This window comes from Furipterus horrens, unplaced genomic scaffold (genome assembly GCF_987537825.1).
Source record: "Furipterus horrens unplaced genomic scaffold, mFurHor1.1.pri manual_scaffold_3, whole genome shotgun sequence".
NCBI lineage: Eukaryota > Metazoa > Chordata > Mammalia > Chiroptera > Furipteridae > Furipterus > Furipterus horrens.
In genome coordinates, this window is record NW_028327173.1 from 172,804,305 (window position 1) to 172,828,767 (window position 24,463).

At 37.4% G+C, this 24,463-nt stretch overlaps 1 protein-coding gene across 4 annotated transcripts in view; it reads left to right on the top strand.

Annotated features, from left to right (window-relative positions):
* The window catches only part of FRMD6 (FERM domain containing 6), a 65,440-nt gene that overhangs the window by 24,374 nt on the left and 16,603 nt on the right, over nucleotides 1-24,463 (top strand). For 3 of the 4 annotated variants that reach the window (XM_090270870.1, XM_090270871.1, XM_090270872.1), the window contains exons 2-7: nucleotides 8,528-8,771; nucleotides 12,258-12,348; nucleotides 15,150-15,253; nucleotides 16,246-16,322; nucleotides 18,510-18,696; nucleotides 23,070-23,225. In XM_090270870.1, the coding sequence (XP_090126996.1) occupies nucleotides 8,673-8,771; nucleotides 12,258-12,348; nucleotides 15,150-15,253; nucleotides 16,246-16,322; nucleotides 18,510-18,696; nucleotides 23,070-23,225 (714 nt within the window). In that variant the 5' untranslated portion in view covers nucleotides 8,528-8,672. The remainder of the gene's footprint in view (nucleotides 1-8,527; nucleotides 8,772-12,257; nucleotides 12,349-15,149; nucleotides 15,254-16,245; nucleotides 16,323-18,509; nucleotides 18,697-23,069; nucleotides 23,226-24,463) is intronic. The other variant, XM_090270873.1, reaches the window with a different exon arrangement.

Below are 24,463 nucleotides of genomic sequence, written 5' to 3' on the forward strand. Positions count from 1 at the left end.
TCCCCTCAATTCTCAGCCTTTACTCAAATCCCATAATCTTCACTTCACCGTGTAGCTTAACACTTAACTTAAAATACAATTTGATTATTTCCTGTTGTTTCCACTGTGCTAATTTTGACTCTTCAAAGAGATTAGCTCTCTAAGGGCATTTAGAATGGTTTGAGAGACACAAAAACAAAAAACAGTATATTTAACAAAGTATTGGAGGACTCAAAGTTGGCTATGCTTGTTCATTGACTGACACAATACTTTTCCTTCCTTCCTCCTCTTTAATTTAGGGGCCTTCTTTATTCCTGTTACCTGTATTCTAAAAACATAGTAAAGCAGGATAATTTTGTCCTATAGTGGGCATTTGTGATTTGTGGGGGGGGGGGATATGCTAAATAAATGTTTTTTTTTTAATTGATATTATTCTTTTAAAAGGTTTTTGTTTGTTTTTTAGAGAGAGGAAGAGAGGGAGAGAAACATCAATGTGTGAGAGAGACATTGATTGGTTGCCTCTCACACACCCCCATTTGAGGACCTGGCTTATAACCCAGGCATGTGCCCTGACTGGGAATCCAGTCGGTGACCTTTGGGTTCGCAGGCTGGCACTCAATCCACTGAGTCACACCAGCCAGGGCAATGTTATTTCTGATGCACTAAAATTTACTAATTTATTCTTGTTGTTAGACTACTTAGATTTTTTTCTTTCAGTTTTTACACTGATGGATGGTGGTTCAGTGAGTACTTTTGTTAAAAATTGTGGTTGGCTTTGGTTGAATTATTTCCTCATATATTCCATAGAAGTCAGATTATTTGATCCTATCCAATAGAATCAAAAGGTATGAGCATATTCATGACTCTTACCACAGGCCAAGTCATATTGGTTGCAGCTTATGCATACATCGATTTCACTAATTTTTTTTTCATTTCAATATAAAGCTCCTTTATCTCTCTTATATTTTCCCTTTGCTATAGCTACATAATTTTATTTATTAGAGTATGATAAGCATTATTTGGCACCAACTCAAGTCCACTTTAATTAAAAGATTTTCTTCTCATCCCATCCCCAAGGTATAGCAAATCTCATTGGCTGAATACAGAAATGAAACAATATGTTGGCTACTAACTGGAGAAAAATGCCATTTCTTTTTGAACTCAAGATACGATTAATGACAGAATAGATGAATTATGACCACCACATATTACCAAAAAGCAATTCTCCCATTTGCTGCTTTCCGTCATACGAAGTTAATAATGTTAGTTGGTAGAAAGTGAGAAACCTGTTAAATAATCTTCATGACAATTCCATTTCAGAGGCGAGGAAAATGGACACAAAGATAAAGAGGCTTGCCCAAGGGTACCCAGGTGGCAAGCGTCACAGCTGGGGTTGCATTCCAGGCAGTCTGGCTCCAGAGTGCACATTATACTGCCTGCTGTCATCATCCCTCTTTCCAAACTCAACTTTCCATAGATTCAATAACTGCATTCAAGTGTAGTGATTACTTACAGATTTACACATATGCATATTCATACATGTTGTACATGTAAAATATACACATATATTTACATATTTACCTGCATATATTACATACAATAACATTACAATAACTATTTCAAATAACACATCTGTTTATAGTTGTGTAGTATGATAATGTTACAGTCTGTACTGGATTGCATTTGGTAATTAGCTTAATGATGTCCTCTTACCAAATTTATAAAATAGACACTAAATTAAAGCTATTTTTGCTAAAATTACTACGACTATAAACTGACCAATTGTCAAATTATAAATCAAGTGTACTTAGCAGTACTTTGTTTGCAAAAATAAGCATTTTCTTACAGCTACCGTAATTTATTACAAATGGACAACACAGTAAAAGCACATTCAGCACTATGCTGTAACAGCACACTGTGGTCTTTAATAAGACAGGACTGTTCACCAACAAATTAGTATTCAAGATGAGATATCCTTGTTGCTGAACATTTCTGTTGTGAATTAATTGTCCTGTACTTTGCATCAAAGGAATTTATGCATTTTCCCATAAACTGTTTGCTGTGTGTAGTGCTCTTAGAGAATGGTGGTGTCTGAACAGCAACTCAACCACCTGAACTTTTCAGTTACTTAGATTTTTTTCCACCTCTAGGTCTTTGCTAATGATAAATATTCATCATGGGGAATATTCTATTTTGTTTTAGAATAAAGAGAAATTTTAAACCATAAAGCATTGCTTTTTTTTTTTCCCTACTAAATATCAATCTTTGTAGCTACTGATAGTAAACACAGTGAATTAATGAATAGTGTGTCAAGCAATAAATCAGCTTCTTGTTTGAACAGGCTGTGGTAGAGAGGACTTAGTCGCAAGTGGCAGAATTAGCTTAAGAGGAAAGATAATTTATTGGCTCACTATATGGGAATTCCCAGGAGTGGTTCCTGGCTTCAGACACAGCTAGATACAGCAGTTAAAATGATGTCATCAGGATTCTTCCTGAGACTCGGTTTCCTCCGTGATGTGTTCCTTCTTCAGGAAAATTTTTTACCTTGTAAAGATGATTGCCAACCACTCCAGGCCCACATCATTTGCCCAAATAGCAATCCGAAAAGAGGAGCAGCCCTCCCCATCCCGACATTTGTATAACAGAGTCCATAGAGGAATCCTGACTTTGCTCGGGTTATATGTATGCCCTTTAGACCAAGTACTGTAACTGGAGAATAGGGTACCTGTTTGGCCAGCCATGAGTCACATCCTTACTTTTCATCATCTCTCCACCCATCCATAGTAGAGAACACATTGTGATTGATGGGCCCCTGGAAACCTCTGGGATGGAGAGGAGCACCCTTCAACGGAAAGATGGTGCCAAGTAGATCAAAACACGTGTCATCTACATTCCAGCACACATTTGAACCTGTACACTCATACACACTTTCTCTTTTTCATAAATTTCATAAGTAAAATTTCAAGGGAGTCACCACCTAACATAATGCAACTGTTCCATTTGCAACAAACAATACATTTAACTTCCTGACCCCAAAGTAGGCCTCCCAAAATTTAGTCCATTTGCTGCATCTGACTTTCAGTTCTAGAACTCTAGGTTAGATCTTTCATGTTGATTACTTGTAGATGTGCCTTCTCATGACTCTTATTTTATGACCCTTCCCTCAACAACCTCATAGCTAATGCTTTATATCCATATGTCATTTAACCTTTCCAATAATCCTAGGAGGTCAATATTATGGATTTTACAGATTAAGAATCAGGCTCAGAGATTAGGTTACTTGTCCAAGTTTATATAGTTAATATTGTAGAATCCAGATTAGAACCCAGGTTTGACTGATTGGGAAGATCAAGTCTGTCTTCTTAATTAATGTTCTATTCATATTGTCTCTAAACACCTGAGGTTCAGTCATATCAGAAGTGATATTAAGCTTTCAACAGTCCCTGTTTATCTGCTAGAGCAATGGTTGGAATGTAAAATGAGATAGTAACAGAGTCTCTTGTTCTTTCCAGAAGGCTCACAGATGTCAACTACTGTCTTTTTTTTTTGGTAAAACAGTAACTGCAAAACAGGCCATGAAATAGAAACTGTTCAGTTTACTTACTCTTGAGAAACATAATTCTGTGGTTCCAAAGTAGCTCTTAGGAGCAAATGACCCTTAAGAAAAAAGAAATTCTCATAATATATCACATACAGAAAGAGTGAAAATCAAGTATCAGTTGTTTCCAGGTTAACTTTTTATTTTCCAGATGCTAGAATAAAAATATAGGGCTCTCTAGAAACAAGTACCCCCCGGTAATAATAGACGTGTACTTATGTAAGAAGTTTGGCAGAACACTACATTAAAAATTCAAGTTTCAAGAAGGCTAAGTTCCAAAGCTTTTCTGAAGTCGAGGCCATTGGACAGTCAAGAGATTTAAAAATTTGACATCAATGTTCAAGACAGATTTCTGAGTTTGGAACTCAGTTGCTGACTTTTACCTGGGAAATTTGTGTTTAGTAAGAGTTGTACTGTTTCAGTACATTGTCAGTAGATTCTTGGAAACTGCAAGTTTAAGCAAAACAATGTATAATGAAAACTCATTTTTAGCATTGGCTGATTGATATAAATAAGAGTTAAATTCCTATAGCATATTTCTGCTCATAAAAACATCACCAAACTTCTAAATAAAGATCCAAAACACTTTTAATGTTAAACATTGAAATAAATGTGAGTTATAATACATTTAAGAAAGTCTAATAAAAACAAGATCATTATTTTCCAACCCCCTTATTCCAGTTCAGAGTCCCAGGTGGCTAGAGCATATCCTGGCAGCTCAGGACAAGGCAGGCACCAACCATGGACAGGACACCCTTCTGTCACAGGGCCTCACACCCACCCATGGTCACTCAGACTGAGACTGTAGAATGCTAGTCCACCTCAAGTGTGCGTTTTGGGGATGTGGGAGTACTCAGGGAAAACCCACCCAAAAAACCCTTGGGGCGAATGTCTAAATTTCACACAGACAGTGGCCCCCTGGGAATCAATTTTTTTCCTCATCCATGTTGTAAGGAAACATCGAATGAAGCATTAATTGAGGATCTGCTGTACTTAAAAGCAGCTGGATGGTAGAAAGTAGTACAGAACGGCTCTGAGGAAACCTGAAGAGCACTGGTTCACAACAGTGGGTGACTTTGCCCCCAGGAAGCACTTGGCAATGTCTGGAGGTGTTTTTGGATGACACTGTCAAAACTGAAAACCCCTCTTTTCCTCCACTAAAAATGAAACTATGTTATGTGGGTAGGAAATTTCTGGTGACTTCATTTTTTTAAAATAAAGTTTTTATTGAGAATACTTTTAGGTACCCAGGAGTTGCAAAGCTAGTACAGAGAGTTCCTGTATACCCACATGTACCCACTTTCCCCTGTTGTTAACTCTTACACGACTGTGGTACATTCGTCACAACTAATGAACCAATATTGCTATATTACAGGGTTGGGCAAAAGTAGGTTTACAGTTTGAGTACACGGGAGAGTTTATTCTTATATTAATTTTCATACAAACTACTGTAAACCTACTTTTACCATGCCCTGTGTATTTAACTAAAAGTCCATACTTTTATTTCAGGATTACCCAGTTTCAAAAGTTATTTCCAATAACTGCTAAAAAAATGGAAATCAGTATAGAATGTTCATACCAGGTAGTGGTTTCCTGATCCTTAAAAGAAATGAAGTAATTTTATAATCAGTAGTGCTTATCAGCAAATAAGGACTTAAAATAATATGAGTTTAAAATCCAAATGTGGGCATCTTATAGCTTAACATTTTATTTGTAAGTTGGGTATTAATAAAAATGGCAAGGTAGAGTTTGATCAATAGTAAAGTTGCTTTGTTGCTGCCTGGAAAATATGATATGACTTGGTTTGTTCTTTGTAGATAATCTAGCCTAAGATCATTGGACAGAAAAAAGGCTGCCCTGGAATAGGAAATGTGCCCTCCTGTGACTGAGTTGCACCTTGTTTAGGACACAGAATATGTAGCCAATGGATATGGGCTCATTTCTACAATTCAGATTGGCATCAGTTTAGTCTAATTCTTTCCCCCAGGATTGCCCAATTTAAAATTAAATTTTATACTGGAGCATATTTTAGAGATACAGTTATTTTGCTATTTCAGTTGAACCTTTTAATCAGCTTTTATGCAGTCCTGGCGGGTAAAGTAAAAACTTAATCCTATCTCTATTTTAGGATTTTTTTAGTTTGCCACACTGAAAACTTTCTAGGAAAAGCAGCAATGAACCATTACTGCTTCTTAAACACTCTGCTTTTATTAAATTTTCTTCAGTAATCTCCTTTTAGTCCCCCCCCCACCCCTGCATTATTTGAACCATGGAATAAATAAAAATTGTACTCAAATGAAATTTTAAAATTAATGAAGCTTTGGAAACATCCCAAACCTCAGAACATATTTTTCCCTAGTGTTTTGTTTTTTTTTTTTTAATTCTAGAAAGTAGGTCAGTAGAAATACCCCCTTTAATTGGTTTAATTAGAAATAGAAAATTATAAGAGTAACTGAATTTGAAGTGTATATTTAAATAAGAAGAAATATACTGGGATTAATATCACTTAAGTCTTTGAATTTAAATAAGATGCATTTAAGCATAGCTTATTTCTTCTTGAAAGATTTTGATAGGAGGACCGCATGTTGGAATATATCAATATATAGGGAAAATTTGCCATGAAATACAGCCTTTGACAAGGAAATCATTTTAGAACTGTGTTTCTTAAATGGTATGCCTAAGAATTTTTTTCTACAGGACCTTAAGAGATATGTGGTGGGTAGGGAGCATTCTCTGCCCAAGTAAGTCTCCGAAATATTAAGTTAAAAAGACTCAGAGCCTTTAACATTTTCTGAATTTCTATGAGAGGATATGTATAGGGTACCCTGCATCCCCAATTTATTTATCCCTAGATCACCTAGTAACATTTTTCAGGAAAATGTTCTAAGTATACACATATAACCTATTTTAGGAATTTAGACCTTCGAAAATGTTGAGGCAGTTTTTTTTCCCAGTTATAGTTATGATGTGATATCATTTACATACGTTGCTTCCCCTAATTCTGTACTTTCAAGATGTTTCCTGGTGTGTACTGTGGAGGTATTATATCCAAACCCGTGCTCCATACCTTCCTTCTGTCAACTAAAGTGTGAATTCCAAACATGAATAAATATCAGAAAGAGCTGAGGAGCTTTTTAAAAAGAATCTCCCTGACCCTGGAGATTCTGATGGAGTAGAAATGACACTGTGTTCAGGATCCTGTATTTATTACAAATGCCCAGGGGATTCTGATGCAATCAACACCAGTCCTACAATTGGTGCTTTGAACTGTTAAACTGAAAGTGTGCGTGTTTTAGATAGGTGATTGGGTTTGGGGTATAGTGAGTATGTAGTCATAGAACTCATAGAACACATAGGTCACCCTCCCACCCTGGAGAGAACTGCAGCGTTGACCTCCAGGACCCTAAAGGGGGATGTGCTGACTACAACCTAATGTGAAGCCATTGCTATTATCTTTTAAGAAAAACAGCATCCTCCTAAGGGAGCTTTTGCTCACCTTCCTAAGGAGGAAATACAGTATATAGGATTACCATTTGTTTTTACTTAGTTTGAATAGCTCCCTGGTGGATAGTGTATTATTTATATTCAATACTTTAAAAAGAAATCATAGTTTATATTTATTCATGGTGTCATCTAAGAGCATATATATTCTCTCCCACCCTCCTGCTGATAACAGATGGACATTTAACCTTAAGAAACAAATAGGCCAAGATTCTGTCTCATTTATGCTTTGATTTATGTGGACACTGATAATAGCTTTTCTATTAAAACTATATGGTTATAACTCTGCTTGCTAAAACAGTTCCATATTCCTGGAAATTCTCTTTTGCATCCCACTAATATAGGAACAATATAAATATAACAATATAAAGGAACAATATAAATACTGTTAGTAGTTTGAGAGGCAACTAGTCTTAATATATTTTGATTGAATAGTGTTGTATTAGCAATAATATATGAAATACTAGACACACTCCTTAAAAGTATGAAATATCCACCACTTTTAAAATTAGTCATCAATGTCTTGCCAGTGCAGTGAGATATGAAACAAATAAATGGTGAATTATTGAAAATTGGAGACAAAATTTTTACTTGCAAACAAAAATGTATACATTGAAAACCTGAGAGAAGTTAAAAAATAAAATTAATATGTTTAATAAACTGATTAGTTATCAGAGGTATCCAAAATCCACATTTCTTTTGTATACATATTTAGTTAAATATATTCAGTCTTGTTATTTCTATGTATTTTATTGATTGGTGAAGTAGCAAATAGAAAAATTGTTTGCATTGTCGGATTAGAGAATCAGGAGAGAGAGTAGTTCCGTAAAAATCGAGGGAGAAAAGAGTTGTAAGGAGGGCTTAACAGCCATGGTAAGTATCATAGAGCCATCAGTTACAGTGACTCCTGTGGACACTGCTCATGGTCTGCAGATCACTGGCCTCCTTTGTCTGAGCCGTGTGGGTGACGTGAAGGGAGTGAAGCCAGACCCAAGTGGCTGAAGTAGGAATGTAATGAGAGAGCCAAGAAATGTATTTGAGTTTGTAATGGAAGGAACAAAAGTTTGAGAATTTTGTTGTTGTTGCTATTTTGTCATTTTGCTTATTTTCAGAGCCATTTGTTATCTCTTATATGAGGCTGGAAACTCCTCCAAGGGAGACTGTGCTTCCGTGAGCCCTGCAGTGTGTGGTACCACCTCGACTGTGAGGGGCACTTGGCTTGTGTTTAATTCACAGCTGTGAATGAAAGTTTTAAAACAGTTGTTAGTGGGCAAAACCCAGAATGCTTTGCAGAGAGTTCTCATTTATTCTGCTAGGCAGCCCTGGCTTATAGACATGAGCCAGTCGACGAGAGGAGAGCAGTTGCTGCTCTTCCCCTGTCTCTCTCCTCACCAGTCTCACCACCTTTATTCATGGCCTGTTTGGGGCTTTTTTTTTTTTTTTTTACAGCTATGAAACCGACATAGTGGGACAGCGTGATGCTTCTCCTGTAGTGTGTGTAATGAAGAGCAGAGTTTGGCTTTGGCGTTCTCGGAACCAGAGGAGCTGCCGAGGACTCGGAGCCCGGCCCTGACCACTGGGGAGCCCACACACGATGAACAAACTGACCTTCCATAACAACAGAGTCATGCAAGACCGCCGGAGTGTGTGTATTTTCCTTCCCAATGATGAATCTCTGAACATCATCATAAATGTGAGTAGATCCCACTTTAGAAACATTTAAGTAATTTTGTTTCTACCAGTGACCACATTCAAGTTTTGACTTGGTTAATTAAGGGTGAAATTAGTACAGAATGAAACCATTAATAATGTGGTGGGTTGGGGTGTCAAAGTAGTCTGCACAGGTATGAGCTTTGAATTATGGCTCAAGTGCAGCTGCCTTTAATGTTCTCTCACCTGGGGTAAAATTGAGAATTTTGGTGATACTATAGAAAAACAAACAGTTTGCTATTTTTAAATTTTTTATTGCAATATAATTTTTGTTGATATATAATATGAATTTGATTTTTAAATAATTTTGAGTTGTACCTACATGTGAAATGGTAATAATTGCTAGCTTCTTAATCTGTTTTGGTCATTGTTCTAATAGTAGCCCAAGTCTAGCCAATTTTAAGAATAGGCTGTGCTTTTGAACACTAATCTGTTGCTTATGCTTCATGAGTCAATGTTAATTCTCTTTAGTTCACCTGAATATTAAGGAATATGACACTTTTTTAAACTTTTAAAACTGAATTATAATTTATATGCAGCAAGGTATTATATAAGAATCTTAAGTATGCAGCTCAGTGAATTTTTACAAGTATATACGTCCATGTACTCATCATCCAGCTTGAGATATAGTACATTTCCAGCAATCCAGAATGATCTTTTGTCACTCTTCCCATTAATAATCTCTACCCAAAGGGTAGTAACTGTTCCCACCTCTATCACCAGAGAGCAATTTTGCTTGTTTCTGAACTTCATGCCACTGAAATTATGTCTTATTTTTGTATTCAGAAAGCAGCAGTTGAGGTCTGTAGAGTTGTGGTATAACAAATTAACTGTAACAAAAATTATTTCATTAATGCTCTAATTTTTTTCATCATTTCTAAATAGTTTTTTTAAACAAAGAAAATTTATTCCCTGAGTATGTAGTTAATAGAATGTTGTCTTTCTACATGTGGGATAAATTTAGTGTTTTGGCCATTCCGAATTCTCCATGAGCTGAACTGATTGGGGCTGTTTTAAATGATTTAATCATCAGATACATATTAAATGTGGAAATCTGGAAATTTTTGGAAATAAAATCACGGTAAATGTAAGAGCCACAAAATTTTTGAGCGGTATAAATTGTGGCCAAGAGCTTATAGCTCTTAGCTAAGCTAGAGTGAAAAGGTTTTTTTGTTTTTTGTTTGTGTTGTTTTGTTTTTTCCACCTGGAACATATTTTAAACATTCTTGCCCAGAACAAACCATTGACATTTAGAATCAAACGCTGTTTTTGTTAAAAACTTCCATGTAGAGTATATTTTTAGATAATGTCTTAATTCTTACTCTTAATACCTCATACTCTATAACACTTTTTGAAGTTCCCACTTCTCCTAAAGATTAAAGAATGAAAAATTTCACAGCAACTAAAATGTAGCCTTAAAAGACTTACAGTAAGTCAATATGTACAAAAATCTCAAGCTTGTTTCCACAGCAGGTAAGACTTCAGAGCCACAGCCTTAGTTAATTGAAGTTTTTAAACAAGAACACTGTACTTACTTGAGAGTTGTTAAAGAGCTTTATCAGTAGGCTCCAAATACTTCATTTTAACTTACAGAATAATAATAATAATTATATGGGATGTATGGAGGGAATGTACAGCATTATTTGAACAAGGGTTACACAATACAGTATAGTTTATTTTTATGTATGCTTTGTGGTTTAAGAATTTTTGGGTTAAAAACTTTTCATCACATTTTATCCTAAGTGCTTTGTGTATGACATTTTTTAAAACAGTCAAAACTAAGGATTAAAGGTGCCCTAAACTGTATGACATTCCAAGTCTCAATTTTGTAGTATATAGTTTTAATTTTATATAACATGTGGTACTTTTTTCTTTATCATTCTATTTAAGCTTATTTGTAAAGTAGAATTATGGTAATATAGAACTCAAAATCAAAAGTCTTTTTCATAAATGAAAATGATGTTTTTCTACTGGCAAGTGTGTTCTTTCAGTGTTGTTGGTGGGTTTGCATTAATACATTTTCCCTAAATTCTTGTATGGCACATTTATAAGATGATCTGTTCAGGAAGTCAGAGAGAAGTCTGTAGTGGTGGAACAGAACAAAAGGAGCCCACAGGGAAATCAGACTCCTGGCTTTCATTCATTAAATATTTACTGAGTGCCTGCTATATATCCTGAATATAAAATAAGACACCATTCCAGCTACATTGCGTTCCTGGTGCTTCTAAGCAGCTGAATTTGTGCTGCTCTAGCCTATGTAAAGACCTTTTGCACTTTCCAGCAGATAAGATGCTTCAGATTAGTTGCCATTTAATAATGAATATGGAGAAGAGTAGTTCAACTTATTTTTCTATTCCACTTGTCATTGTCATCATTCTGAATTGTTTGGCTGTTAGTTACCAAGGAATCTCAACATGTTTTCATTTTCTGAATCTGAGTTACATATTAAGATATGATAAAAAGTCACTGATTCAGAATTAACTAGTTTACAGTTTATAGTTATTAAAACTATAAATTGGCATCATTATCATTGAAGACAGGATTTGCAAGTTATAGTACAAATGAGTGGTGAAATACCATGCATATCATTTTATATATATAAAATGATAAACTGTGTTGCATATATTTTAATATACATATACAAAAATGTTACATACACAAATGAGCAAAGTTGTGAATTCCTGCTTTTGCCACTTTTAAGTTTTCTGGGTTTTATTTTTCACTTCTACAGAATGAAGAAATTGACTGCTTTGGTCTCAAAATCAATTCCAGCTCTTAAGTTCTAGTGATTCTGAATTCAACAAAGGTAGACTCAGCACAGTTACAAACCCCCAAACCACTTCATTAGACATTTGATAAATCTTAAAGCTATCTTTTAAGGATTATTTTATCATTCAACATGTGACTTTTCAGAATAATTTATTCCCAGAGTTTTAAATTAGTGTGGTTTTATGATACTTGAATTATACAAGAATTCAGGAAAGGAAACTGGTTTAGGTACCTACAAGGTATAAGACAATAAAATGATTAATTAAGATAAATAGAAGCTAGAAATTAATATAATGTACATTATATGAGTATTTTGCTTAGACCGTCAAGAGGGAAACTTTCCTTATAAAGATACTTGTCAAATTAAAACTTTGGATAATCTGAGTAGGCTGTTTTTAGTTCCTTCTGAAATATTTATCATGCACTACGTGTTTAGACTAAGGTCTTGCCTGTGTATCATAAGAATTATGAGTCTTCTACAAGGTTGCATTGGTACTTTATTACCATGTTGTAAAAATTTGTATTGTGCCAATCTTTATTGAAACACAGCCATGGATTAAACGATTTCAATAAACCAGCAGTTGTTTTTCTGGTGTCAGCCTGTCCTTCCAAGGACTCTATTTAGGGGGCATTAAATTGCCCAGTTGTGGTTCATTGTGTGCACTTGGTTATCTCCAATTGTGTCTTTTTCTTCCTTCAGGTTAAAATTCTGTGTCACCAGCTGCTGGTCCAGGTGTGTGACCTGCTCAGGCTAAAGGACTGTCACCTCTTTGGACTCAGTGTTATACAGAGTAAGTCTTATTCTCATCTCTGATGGATTTAGCCAATAATCCCTAAGGAAGTAACATTTTATATCTGTAACTTGAATCATTATTTGTAGTCTAATATTCATTTTTTAAACTTAACTCTTGTGTATATTTTATAAGATTTAGAATCTTAGGTCATGTATTTATTATAGTTCAAACTTAAAAATTGTTTCCTCTTTCGAAGTCCAGATTTTATGTGTTTGCTCTTTTATGTTTTAATGAACCAAGCTTGAATTTTGTTTTCTTGGACAGAGGAAGCAGCGGGAGCTAGTAGGAAATTAGTTTGGATGTTTTCGTAATTCAACTTGTTTTATAATTTTTGGCATGAAAAGAAATGTAGACATAATAGAACTGACTTTATTCAGTTGACTATATAACAGTGATCTATTAATTTACTGTTATTTTCTGTTTTTCCCTTCTTACTCTTCTCTTTTTTCCACTCAGAATATATGACTTTTAGATATGGGATCAGTTTCCTCTGTATATTTTATTTAAAGTCGATTTTCGAGTAAAGATTTCTTTTCCCCCTAACACTTTTGTTAGAGTTAAGTTCCCAGGGTTTACCTATAGCCATTCCTTATAAGCTTTCTTCGTTCAAACGGTATTTTAAATTTCTCTAATGTAATCTTCTAGATGCCACAGACCTTTCATATCTTTGCTCCATTTTTCAAGAAGAATTTTTTATGAAATGTTTTTATGTTTTATACTTGGATATGAATTATTTTCTACTACTGGAATTGGTTTAAATTTAAAGGCTTATGATATCTCAACTCTCCTTAGTACCATAAAATGCTTAGAACTGTCAGGTGGGAAAGTGTATCATAATCAAGGTAAGCAAGGCCTTTCTTCTCCAAAATGTGAGCTGCTACCAGTAGTATGTTTAGGTGAGACCAGAGCAGGGAACACACATTAGGAACTGCTGAGTCAACCATTTGCTCTTCAGTTTTTCCTGCAGTAGTTAAAGCAATAAAAACACAAATGCTCAGCTCCATCCTTGTACGAGTATGTACCTCAGTCATTCTTTCAAGAAAGGGTCTGGAAGGAAATAAGTTGCCCTAGAGATTCTGAGTAACTTTACTTTTACTTTATACTCATTCTTCTTACTACAACTACAACCAAACTATTGATCTTTGTTGTTCAACACGTCAGTCCAATAAAACCAGTTTACAGCTTCCTTAACTTTCAAAATAAGGATTTTTAAGACATGCTTTTTAAAAGAGAGATTGTAATATGGTAAAAGAACATTGGAACAGGAATCCACTGACCTGTCTCTTAATTCTGGTTCTACACTAGCTAGCTGTGTGGCTTTAGATATGGCACTGGCTGCCTCAGTTTCAATTTTCTCACATGTCAAATGGAAATTACTGGCCACCTGCTTTGCAGGATTGGTGTGTGCTTGAGAATTTTTTAAGAATAAAGCTCTGGTCAAACTGTCAGAAGGTAGAGACAATGATACTTTAAAAATACGTATTGTTATTATGGTGAGCAGTCTCAGTGCTGTTCTTCATTATGTTGCTTCTTTAGGGGGGACTCAAGCCAAACACACATCAGATTCAAGGGGAAGGTTGTCTGGTCTTGTCATTTCATTTTTAGTCAGTAACACAAGGGAGATGGGAGGTGGTGGTAATTGTTCTGATAAGTGGATTGAAGAAGCATCCCTCTGTCCATGAGCCTGCCCCCTTAGTGAAGGTTAGAGAAAAAGGAATAAACTTAAAAAAAAAAAGATTAAAAACTTTGTACAAGATAGGAATGCTGAAGGCTTTTCTTGTGAAATAAATCTTTCCTGAAAGATTCTCTTTGGGAAGTCTGAACTTTTAAAATATTTTTTACTAGCTTGTTTTCACATGTGTAGATCATTTTTATATGGGTTTTTAGCAGTCTCATTTTCTGTTCGTCTTGAACTATTTTGGCATTCGTTCTTGTTTTGCATAAGATTCTTCTCCTCTTCCCACAAGATCAATCCCAAAGGCAGTATGAGTAATGGTTTGTCATTTTGTCATGCTGTGTTTTACCCAGAGAACACTTAAGGGCTATTCTTCATAAAGCATGGGTCAGGCTCCTCACTTGAAAACGTGGTATTATCATCAGTGTTTTCTAATTTCTTATATAGCAGTTAAGATGGTGTTTCTGCACTGTTTCATTATTTTGCACTTGTGAGAAGAGTTTTCTGTGAGCCAAACAAAAGCATGTTTTGGTGAGACCAAGTAACTCCCACGGTGTTGGAAGTTAGACTGTAGGCTGTAATGACCCTAGTTAAACAAGTAAAAGCAGGAGTAGGAAACTAATATTTCTTCTACATATTATGTGTTTTAATAGTATGTGTTCTGTATTACAAAATCAAAATAATTCATAAAGAACCTCATTAATTTATAGCCCACAGAATTTATGTCCTAGTATCTTGCTGCGTTTTCTTGGTAGCATGTGAATTCAGAGTACATTCACAAATCTTGGGACTTAAAAAAAAAATCTGTTTCTTTATATATTCTTTTAAAAAAAATCTAATCTTTATTTTTAATAAGATTTTATTTGTACTTTTTAGAGAGAGGGGGAAGGGAGGAAGAAAGAGCAGGAGAGAAACATCATTGTGGGAGAGATACATTGATCGGTTGCCTCCTGCACACCCCCAGCTGGGGACCTGGCCTGCAACCCAGGCACGTGCCCTGATGGGGGATCGAATCAGTGACCTTTCAGTTCGCAGGCCAGCAATCAGTCCACCTAGCCACACCAGCCAGGGCAAAATCTAACCTTTTTTATCATCTTGTCTCCTTTTTTAAATTAATGTGCAGATAATGAACATGTGTACATGGAGTTGTCACAAAAGCTTTATAAGTATTGTCCAAAAGAATGGAAGAAAGAGGCCAGCAAGGTACGACAATACGAAGTCACTTGGGTGAGATTACATTTATGAGCAAAATTATCTTGGTTTTTGAAAGGTTTATTTTAGTTATTATACATTAAAAATACCATAAACCTTTTATACAGTAGAGAATTGAAAAGGGAAATGAATTTTATAAGTTCTAAAATGTCACATTAATGAACTATTAAAAACTTTAGGATATAACTAGATTTCAGATATCTGTTTAAGTAATGTTGGATGATAACTTTTCAGTAATCATGGGATAATGCTTGGAAATCAAAAACATGAAGAAAGTATGTGTTCCTCTTCAATGGCTATAGTTGTCAAAACTGATGTTCTAAATATTATTAGCAATTTTTGAATCTTCTTTTACTGTCCTTACATTTAATACTTTATTATTTTATTATTCTGGTGCCTTTCTTTAGTAAACATCAGTTCTGTTCACATAGGGGAGCATGCACCAGGGATTTACCTAGTGTTTGCAGGATCACCCTAGCAAGTCAGGAATAAATCCCCAGTGTCTAATCCTAGATCTTCCAATTTGTATTTAAGAATTCGTGGAATAAACTGGAAGGCTACTTCAAAGCTAACTACAAAGCAAGGAGCATGTATGTCTAAATAAACAAACAGCATATCAGAATTTGGTATGTGGAATGCCAGAGGAACAAGAGAACATTTGTAATGAGGAGCAAATGGTCACCACAGGGGACAGAGCTGAGAAAGGAGCTGGATGTCAGCCTGAAATTTCCACTGGCATTTATTTTTATCTTCCCTTATGTTGTCATTGGCATTATAGTGAATGAGTATCAAATACAGTAATGATGCTCGATAACTTCCTGGTTGTGCATGAACCTGGTGTCCATGTGGGCCAACTGTCTGTCCACTGCAAACCACACTCATTAGAAGTAAATAAAAGCTTTCAGTGTTTAAAAAGTACCTTGTAAATGATGGTATTTTATTACCTTTGAAATCCATTGTTGAAGTAACTAAGAAGAGCTTGATTTTTATGTGTGTCCTTGTTTTAGGGCATAGACCAATTCGGACCGCCTATGATCATCCACTTCCGTGTGCAGTACTATGTGGAGAATGGCAGACTGATCAGGTACGAGGACAGGGAGAGATTCTAAACCGTTGTTTCCCATAGCACTCATCTCCTAACATAAATAAGCCGAGCAAGGTCCTTACACCTGAATAAAGTACTCATGTCTGTTTGTCTCCACCTGCTAGACTATAAATTCTATAAGAGCAGGGATTTTTTATTTTTTCAAATCTTTTTACACACGTGTATCCCCAGCAGAGGTACAGTGTGCACTCAATAAATATTTGTTAAATGAATGAATGGTCATGTTAGGCTGTCAATGAGCATGTTAGCAATATAACTGGCTCACATATTCTGTATTCGACATTTTCAATAACAAGTCAGTCACCAAAAAGGTACTTCATTCAAGAAGGAACTAGTGCTTTTGTGAAGAGTGGAGAAATTGATGAAAGGATTAAATTCTTTTTTGGTGGGAGCGGAGGAAGAGGGGCAGCAGTAAGAACTCTCTTCCATAAAAATGAACAGGCATGGGTATTATTCAACCCGGTTTTCTTTTCACTTTGGGGGTCTTGCTTCTGTTCTTGGCAATAGCTTTAAAGCTAAGATTACACCCAATGGAGAATCTTTGATATAGTTGGACAAGAGAGGGTAATTGCTTCTTTTTTTAGAGGTGGCTGCATGAACAGCACTATGCTCATGATACAAACTCAAAATTCACTATTTCAAATGTAGGTTTATTATTTGGAACTTTCAAAGGTGATTTTGTTGGCTGATAGAAAATACTAAGAATGTGAAATCTGTGTTTTACTTATTCATAATAAAACTTTGAGAAACCCCGTTTGGCTGGTGAGTTGTATGTGAGATTCACTCTTAATATTTATATCATTGGCACATGCACATAAAAAAGTGAAGTATATTAGCCCATAAAGAATTTTTTAAAGGGCCAAGGAACCTTTTAGCTATTCCTAGTTTATATAAAATTTTTACTCAATTTACCTACTAAATATGGAATGCACTGGAAAGAAAGAAAATATATTAGCCACTAATTAACCCTCTAGGACTAATGAATGTTTAATTTATCCCTATACTTCTGCCCTTCTCCCCTGGGATGAACTAGTCCAAACACTGAGTGGTCAGCATTATAAAAACAATTGCTCTGAAAAGTACTCTGTCCCAAGGAGGAAAAAATTACATAAATGCTTTATCCTTATTCTTTGTTTTATTTTGCTTCTGTTAAATGCTTTAGTTTTTAAAACACTTTATACTTAAACATGATCTTGGTTAAAACAAACCCATATGTTTTATCATCAGCTAATGAGCTATGAATCGCAGTTAAACATTCAACCTAAATAATAGGGAGGCAAATAAGTGCATTAAATATACATGTACAGTCTTTTTCTTGCATTTTTGCTTTGATCACAAAGGCGTCCTATATGCCTGTGACATCTTTTGAAGCTTAACCATGTTCTTCCCAGTCAGCACTTCTTGCTCAGCATGTTTAATGGGGACTGTATTTATTTCTGACCTCAGTGGGTTGTAATGAGTGCACTAGTAGTTTTCCCTTTCCGAGGAATATCATGACTGTCATAATATGTGCCTGTTAAAACACACCCATAAAGTAACTTCCACTTAATTAAAAAAAAGAAAAAAGACTTAAGGTGAGCATCTTTCATTTCATTCATTCTGAGAGAGGGGAAAAAGACACACCATTTATAGTTAAATTTTTTCTAGACAGTCATATAAACAGAGACATTTTAAAAAGGGCCTTGGAGTATTTGTAATGTGCTCAACTGAAAAACAAAAGAGAGGAGCAAAACATGAAAGCCAGGATTGTGCCTTCAGGTTTATCTTTATTTATGTTACGTGTACAGCATTATTGTAACAAAATTATTTTAATACAACAAATGCCTAGGGTTCTGTTGTCATACTTGTTTCGTGATATAGTTACCGTATTAGAGTGGAATGATTCAGACCTTTTTTCTATTCTCCGAGTGAACGTGTGTGACAGATCTTAGGAAATGTTCTTTTTTTCAGTCCGGGTAGACTGACTTAGAATTCAGTGAGGCAGCGATCAGGTGTTCCCCACAGCCGGCCTTTTTTTCAATTGGGGGCGGGTGGCAGGGGAGGCGGGAGGAGGGAGCAGAAACAGAAGAGCCCTTGTCAGCAGATGGGCAGCAGGATTTGGGTCTGTTTACATGCCATTGGATTGTACCATCAAAATGTGAGTTCTGTTTTCTTTTATTTTCCTAGTGACAGAGCAGCAAGATACTATTATTACTGGCACCTGAGAAAACAAGTTCTTCATTCTCAGTGTGTGCTCCGAGAGGAGGCCTATTTCCTGCTGGCAGCCTTCGCCCTGCAGGCTGATCTTGGGAACTTCAAAAGGAATAAACACTATGGAAAATACTTTGAGCCGGAGGCTTACTTCCCATCTTGGGTAGGCAATGTTTTCAAATTCTAGTGTTTTCTCTAGCATGTGTCTAGTTCATTATGCTGCTACTCTTGTTGCTTCAAGAAATGGGAACCCAGATGTTTTATGGCCAGTGAAACCCTTCATGATGGCCAAATATACATTTAACACTTGGGAGCGTGGTACCCATGATATCTTGATGCACTCTCTCTGATAGCTGATGTGGAAAATCATTGTTCTCCATTCTAAATATTGTGGAACTTAGAATTTGCCAGCTTTCTTTTGGCACTTAGATGGCCTTGATCTTCTTACTTACTCTTAATTTGAGCAGCTCTGTTCTCTTTCCCAATAAATCCCATTGTAATTAGAAAACATCGTAAGTCAAGATGCATTCAATACACAGAACCTACCAAATATCATAGCTTAGCTTTGCCTACCTTAAACGTGCTCAGAACACTCACCTTCACCTACAGTTAGGCAAAAGCATCCAACACAAAGCCTGTTTTATAATGAAGTGTGGACTATCTCGTGTAATTTATTGAATACTAGACTGAAAACGAAAAACAGACTGCTTGTCTGGGAAGCCAGCACTGACAAACACAGATGGAAGCCTGAATGCAGCCTGAAGCGTGTTTGCAGTAGTGAACTAAAACAAAAAATGCTGGCAATACAGTGGATGGTAGAGGATCAGTTATTTACCCTCGTGATCATGTTGCTCACTGCCACTGCCCAGCATCACGAGAGAGGGCTAGATCATTCAAAATTCGATGTACACAGTTTCTACTGAATGGGTATGGCTTTTTTTAACTTAGAAAATCCCAAGTCAAACCATCATAAGTCAAGGACCCTCTGTATAAGTAAACTCCTTGTTCTTTTTTTTTTTTAATAATTTATTTATTTGTTTGTTTTATTTATTTATTTTTAGAGAGAGAGGAAAGGAGAAAGAGAGGGAGAGAAACATCACTGTGTGGTTGCCTCTCACTTGCACCCCCAGCTGGGGACCTGACGTGCAACCTAGTCATGTGCCCTGACTGGGAATCGAACCAGCAACACTTGGCTCGCAGGCCAAGGCTCAATCCACTGAGCCACAGCAGCCAGGGTTAAACTCCTTGTTCTGACCACCGTCTCCTTACTTCAGCTAGAAAATTTAGGTTATTCCAGCATGAACTGTCTCAGCTGTTCTTTCTCTACCCTGCCCACCCTTCCTCCAGGTCTGCTGTAACTTCTCTCTCTTCTGTACCTTTAGCCTCTGCTCCAACTAACTCTCCTCCAGTCAGAACACACATGACATGTTTGGTTCGCATCACCTCATCCTCAGGCGAGAAAGAAGGGAAAGAATCTCGTAAAACCTCTTGAAAAAATCATGTATGTTTGATTTTCTGGCTTCTTTAGTTGCCACGTGTACTCCTCAACCCACTTCCATCTGCCTTCCTTCCCCACTGCTCCATTCCTGCTGCTGTCCCTGAGGTCACCAGTGAGCACTTCTCACTTCTTTGCCTGGTTTTCTCAGCTGCATTCGACACTTAAGCCCTCCCAACCTTGGAAGGCTTCATCCAGTGGAATGCTTTCAATAACCGCCTCTCCCCTGTGAGATAGCTGTTTACCCAAAGGCCTCTCACATTCAAAATGTGCCATGTGAAAAACATCTTCCCACCACTTCAATTCCGTGTATTCCCACCTCTGTGTTCCTAACCTCAGCTAGTGGCACTGCCACTGGCTCGATCCCCCAGAAACTTGAGAGTCATATGGAACTCTTTTTTATCACCCTCCTTTCTCCTTGTCTCGTCCAGTCAACCAGAGCCTCCTCCTCTATAAACACTTGATAACCCATCACCCAGCTTAAGAAGTAAAATTCTCTTGTATTTTTGTTAACTTCGTAAATGCGTGTTGTGTTCTTTCCCCATTGTTCTGCCATCTTCCAGGTTCTGCCTCTCAGTGGAGGCTGGATTCTGCTTCTGACTGAAACCTGCAGAGGCTTCTCTATCACCTATAGATGGCAGCCCAGGCTCCCAAGCGTGACTGAGGACCTTTGTAGGATGTGGTTTCTGCTAGCCTTTCCAGAGTCTATGTTGGTGTTCTGCACCTTGGACTTTATGCTATATTCCTGTGTCTCTACTCCTGTGGTGGTTACGCTCTGGCCTTTCTTCCCCCGATGCTTTTAGCCTGCGAAGCCCTTCTCCCTGTTTCACCTGGCTGACTACTCCTGTTCGTCTTCCACGACTGAGCTCAGGTGTAGCTTTCTCCGGTGGACTGTCCAGGTGTCCAGCACCCCTCATCTGGGCTCAACAGGACCCTGGATGGATGTGTTTTACATCTTATTTTCAAATAGTCTGTTTCCCTTTTGCCCCCACCCACCTCTAGTAAACTTAGTGTTTTTTAGTATGCTCTAAAGGACAGGCATAAACCTAACTTTTTCTATTTCTTCAGCACTTCACATTACGGTACTCAATATAAGTTGTTCACTGATTGACAGGTAATTGACAGTGCTTCAGTTGTTGGAAGAGAAACCACAAAAGGTGTCGAGCTTTTACATACCAATGTCTGCCAGACTGAAGTTAGCCTGTTTTTACGTTCCCTAGTTGTCATCAGGCACTCACTGAAGGTTGGTCAGTTAAATCAGAACTTCCCAATCAGTGTGCAGCGGTTCCCAAAGTGCCCAGGTGCCGTGTCCTGAGCCCTGGGGGTCTCTACAGTTGCTACTTCACTGCCCTACCAAATGTTTTTTTCTCTGTGTTCTTTGACCTGAGAAAGGTTGACTAGTCGTCGTCGTCGGCGGCGGCAGCCGTCCGTCTCGAGAGACGATGGTGTAGCTTCTTAAGAGTCTATCTGCACCGCCGAGAATGGCTGTGCAGTCCGACTCGGGAGTGACACGGTATCTGTCTCCTCCCGTGTTGAATCGACATCTTGCGATGACGCTGGAGTGTCCTCTCCAGTGAAGCTGAAGCTACAGAGCCTGGGCAGGGTGATATGGAGGGTCTGTTGTTGCCCATGCAGCAGACCCCCCCTCTCTTCGCAGCTGAAGGGTCCAAGGGAAAGACGGAGTCAATACAGCTTGGCTTCAGGTGCGCCGCAGGAGTTGCCGGTGTTGACTACAACGTCAAACCGCCTTAGGGACTCCGGCTCCGGATTTTCTGTCGGGGTTTACTCCCTTAGCCTTTCCCCTGAAGAGGTATGCCGCAAGGCAGCGGAGGTTTTTTGGAGTCAGAGTTTTCCTTCTCTGATGTGCCCTGACTGGAAGATCGAACCAGCGACACTTAGCTCGCAGGCCGACGCTCAATCCACTGAGCCAAACCAGGCAGAACTTCCCAATCAGTGTGCAGCGGTTCCCAAAGTGCCCAGGTGCCGTGTCCTGAGCCCTGGGGGTCTCTACAGTTGCTACTTCACTGCCCTACCAAATGTTTTTTTCTCTGTGTTCTTTGACCTGAGAAAGGTTGACTAGTACTGATATAGATAATCTCCATGTAAAAGGTATCTAGAAAGAAAAATTGTAATTTGAGTTCTCAGCAGAACTTGATAATTGGCTGATAATTTACTGTGTTTCATTCAGTAGAAAGAAACAAAATGTCTATCTATAAAAACATTTTAAAACTAAAAATTCTCTAACTTTTTAAATTCTGATGATTCTAAACACTAGTCTTGTTTACTTTGCATTAATTCTTTCCATATTTTTTAATCCTTATGAAATCAGATAGGACCTTTAATCAACACCTTTCTCTTAGCCTGCAGCTGCTAGCCACTATGTATTTTTGACATTTAAGAGCTCAGGCTACTGTCTTATGCAAATATAGGCACAGTGAATTACAATGGATGTATGAAAGAAATTGTTTTATCTAAGAATTTAAATAGACTGTTCATGTCAGCCTGTTATGCAAAAACCACACATTTCAGAGAATTTCTCACAGTCCCCTGCCTTCCTTGGATTAACATTTAGAACCTCCCACTCTGTGGCTGTAATTTTAGAAGAGTTAAGTAGGATCCAGAACCTGAAGATGTGCTGACAGGAGATGTATTTCATGGTACCAATAATTTGCAAGTATAAGCAATGACATGTACAAAAATTTTGCAAGTTTGCATGGTTTTGTTTTGGGCTGCTGCTTTTTTGTTTGTTTCCTGATGAAGTTTCAAGCTAAGATAATGTATTTTTCCAATTTCTTACGATTTTTCTTCTTAGATATGCAGTACTACAGCTAAATTGACTTTGTGCTTTTAGTATTAACTGATTCAGCCTAGTAACATAACCAATGGTGAAAACAGAGTAAAAGTGGGGATTTTCTAATAGACACTAGCTAGTTTATATGGCTTATTTTATGTCCTTGTCCTTTTGTCATTTGTGGATGAAGATGAGGGTACTTACTTCTCTCGAACAAATGCTGCATTACACACGCATTGTATCCCAACAGGTTGTTTCCAAGAGAGGGAAGGACTACATCCTGAAGCACATTCCAAACATGCACAAAGATCAGTTTGCACTGACAGCTTCCGAGGCTCATCTTAAATATATCAAAGAGGCCGTCCGACTGGATGATGTCGCTGTTCACTACTACAGATTGTATAAGGTACAAAACTGTAGTGTGTCTGCAGCTTCCGAGAAGAAATTCCTTCTCCATCCCAAGAAGCTTTTATTTAAAGTTCTCATTTCACTTTTTAATAGGCTTTTACAAGAGTTTCATGGGACTTGCTGTTTGTCATCGTAGGTCAGTCTTGCAGTTGGTGATGCTTTTTCTCGGGCCTAGGGTGGACGCTTTCATGGTTCTGATGTTGAGATAACACTGGCTGAAAATTTGAGTCTGGCTTTTCAGTGATAAGAAATAGTTCTTTTTCTCCTTTCCAAATCTGCATTTCTGTCTAGGGAAGTAACATTGGCAACTCATTTAATCAGTAGTTTTTAATATATCTCAAAGTGAAGTCATGCCTGCACCATACCCATTAATAACAAGAACATCGCCGTGACAGCGAGTGTTTATTGAATCCTGTGTTTATGGGACACATTTTGTATTTATCCTTTTTTAAAAACATCCTCACAACTCTACAGGATAGGAACTGTAATCTTCATTTCACAGGTGAGGAAACAGACTTGAAGACCACAAAAGTAGTAAGTGGCAGAACCAGGATCCAGCTCAGGTCTATTTACAAACAGCCTCTGTGCTTCCACCACCAAACTTTGTGCTTCCCTCACCCTCTGCTGTTGTGACTCTTTTGTGTCCGGTGGATCCCTAGCCTCATTTTTTCAGAGGTCAGAGGTCACACACCCAAATAACAGTTGGGGCCAACCCTTGTAGGGAATCACTCACACTACTGTTTATCATCTTCTGTCTTCTCTTCCCTTACTACTCCTCCTCGCCACTCCTCTCATATTTCATTAAGTGTCATATCTTTGGCAAGAACTCCTACATTCCCACTTATATATACAGAGGTATATTCTCAAAGCAAATAGGATGAAGTGGTTCAGAATGTGGTCTATTGGACCTAACTTCTGGGATTGACTCCCAGCTTCACCTTTTACCGTGTGGCCTTAAGACAAGTTAGTTAACGTCTCTGCTTCAGTTTCCCCACAATTAAATGGGGATGGTAACACCTCTGAGCTTTATCGAAGACCTAAAGGATAGTGGATGAAAAGTGCTTCAAGCAGTTGTTGTTACTATTATCATTGTTGTTAGGCTTATTATCACTACTCTAGCCTTTGGGGTAAGATGAGCATAACTAGACTGTAGGAGACTGTGTCGTAGTTTGGATATACTGCTGGTGATGATCCTGCTTGGTTCAGAAAACTTAGTAAGGGACCAAAGGATGGTAT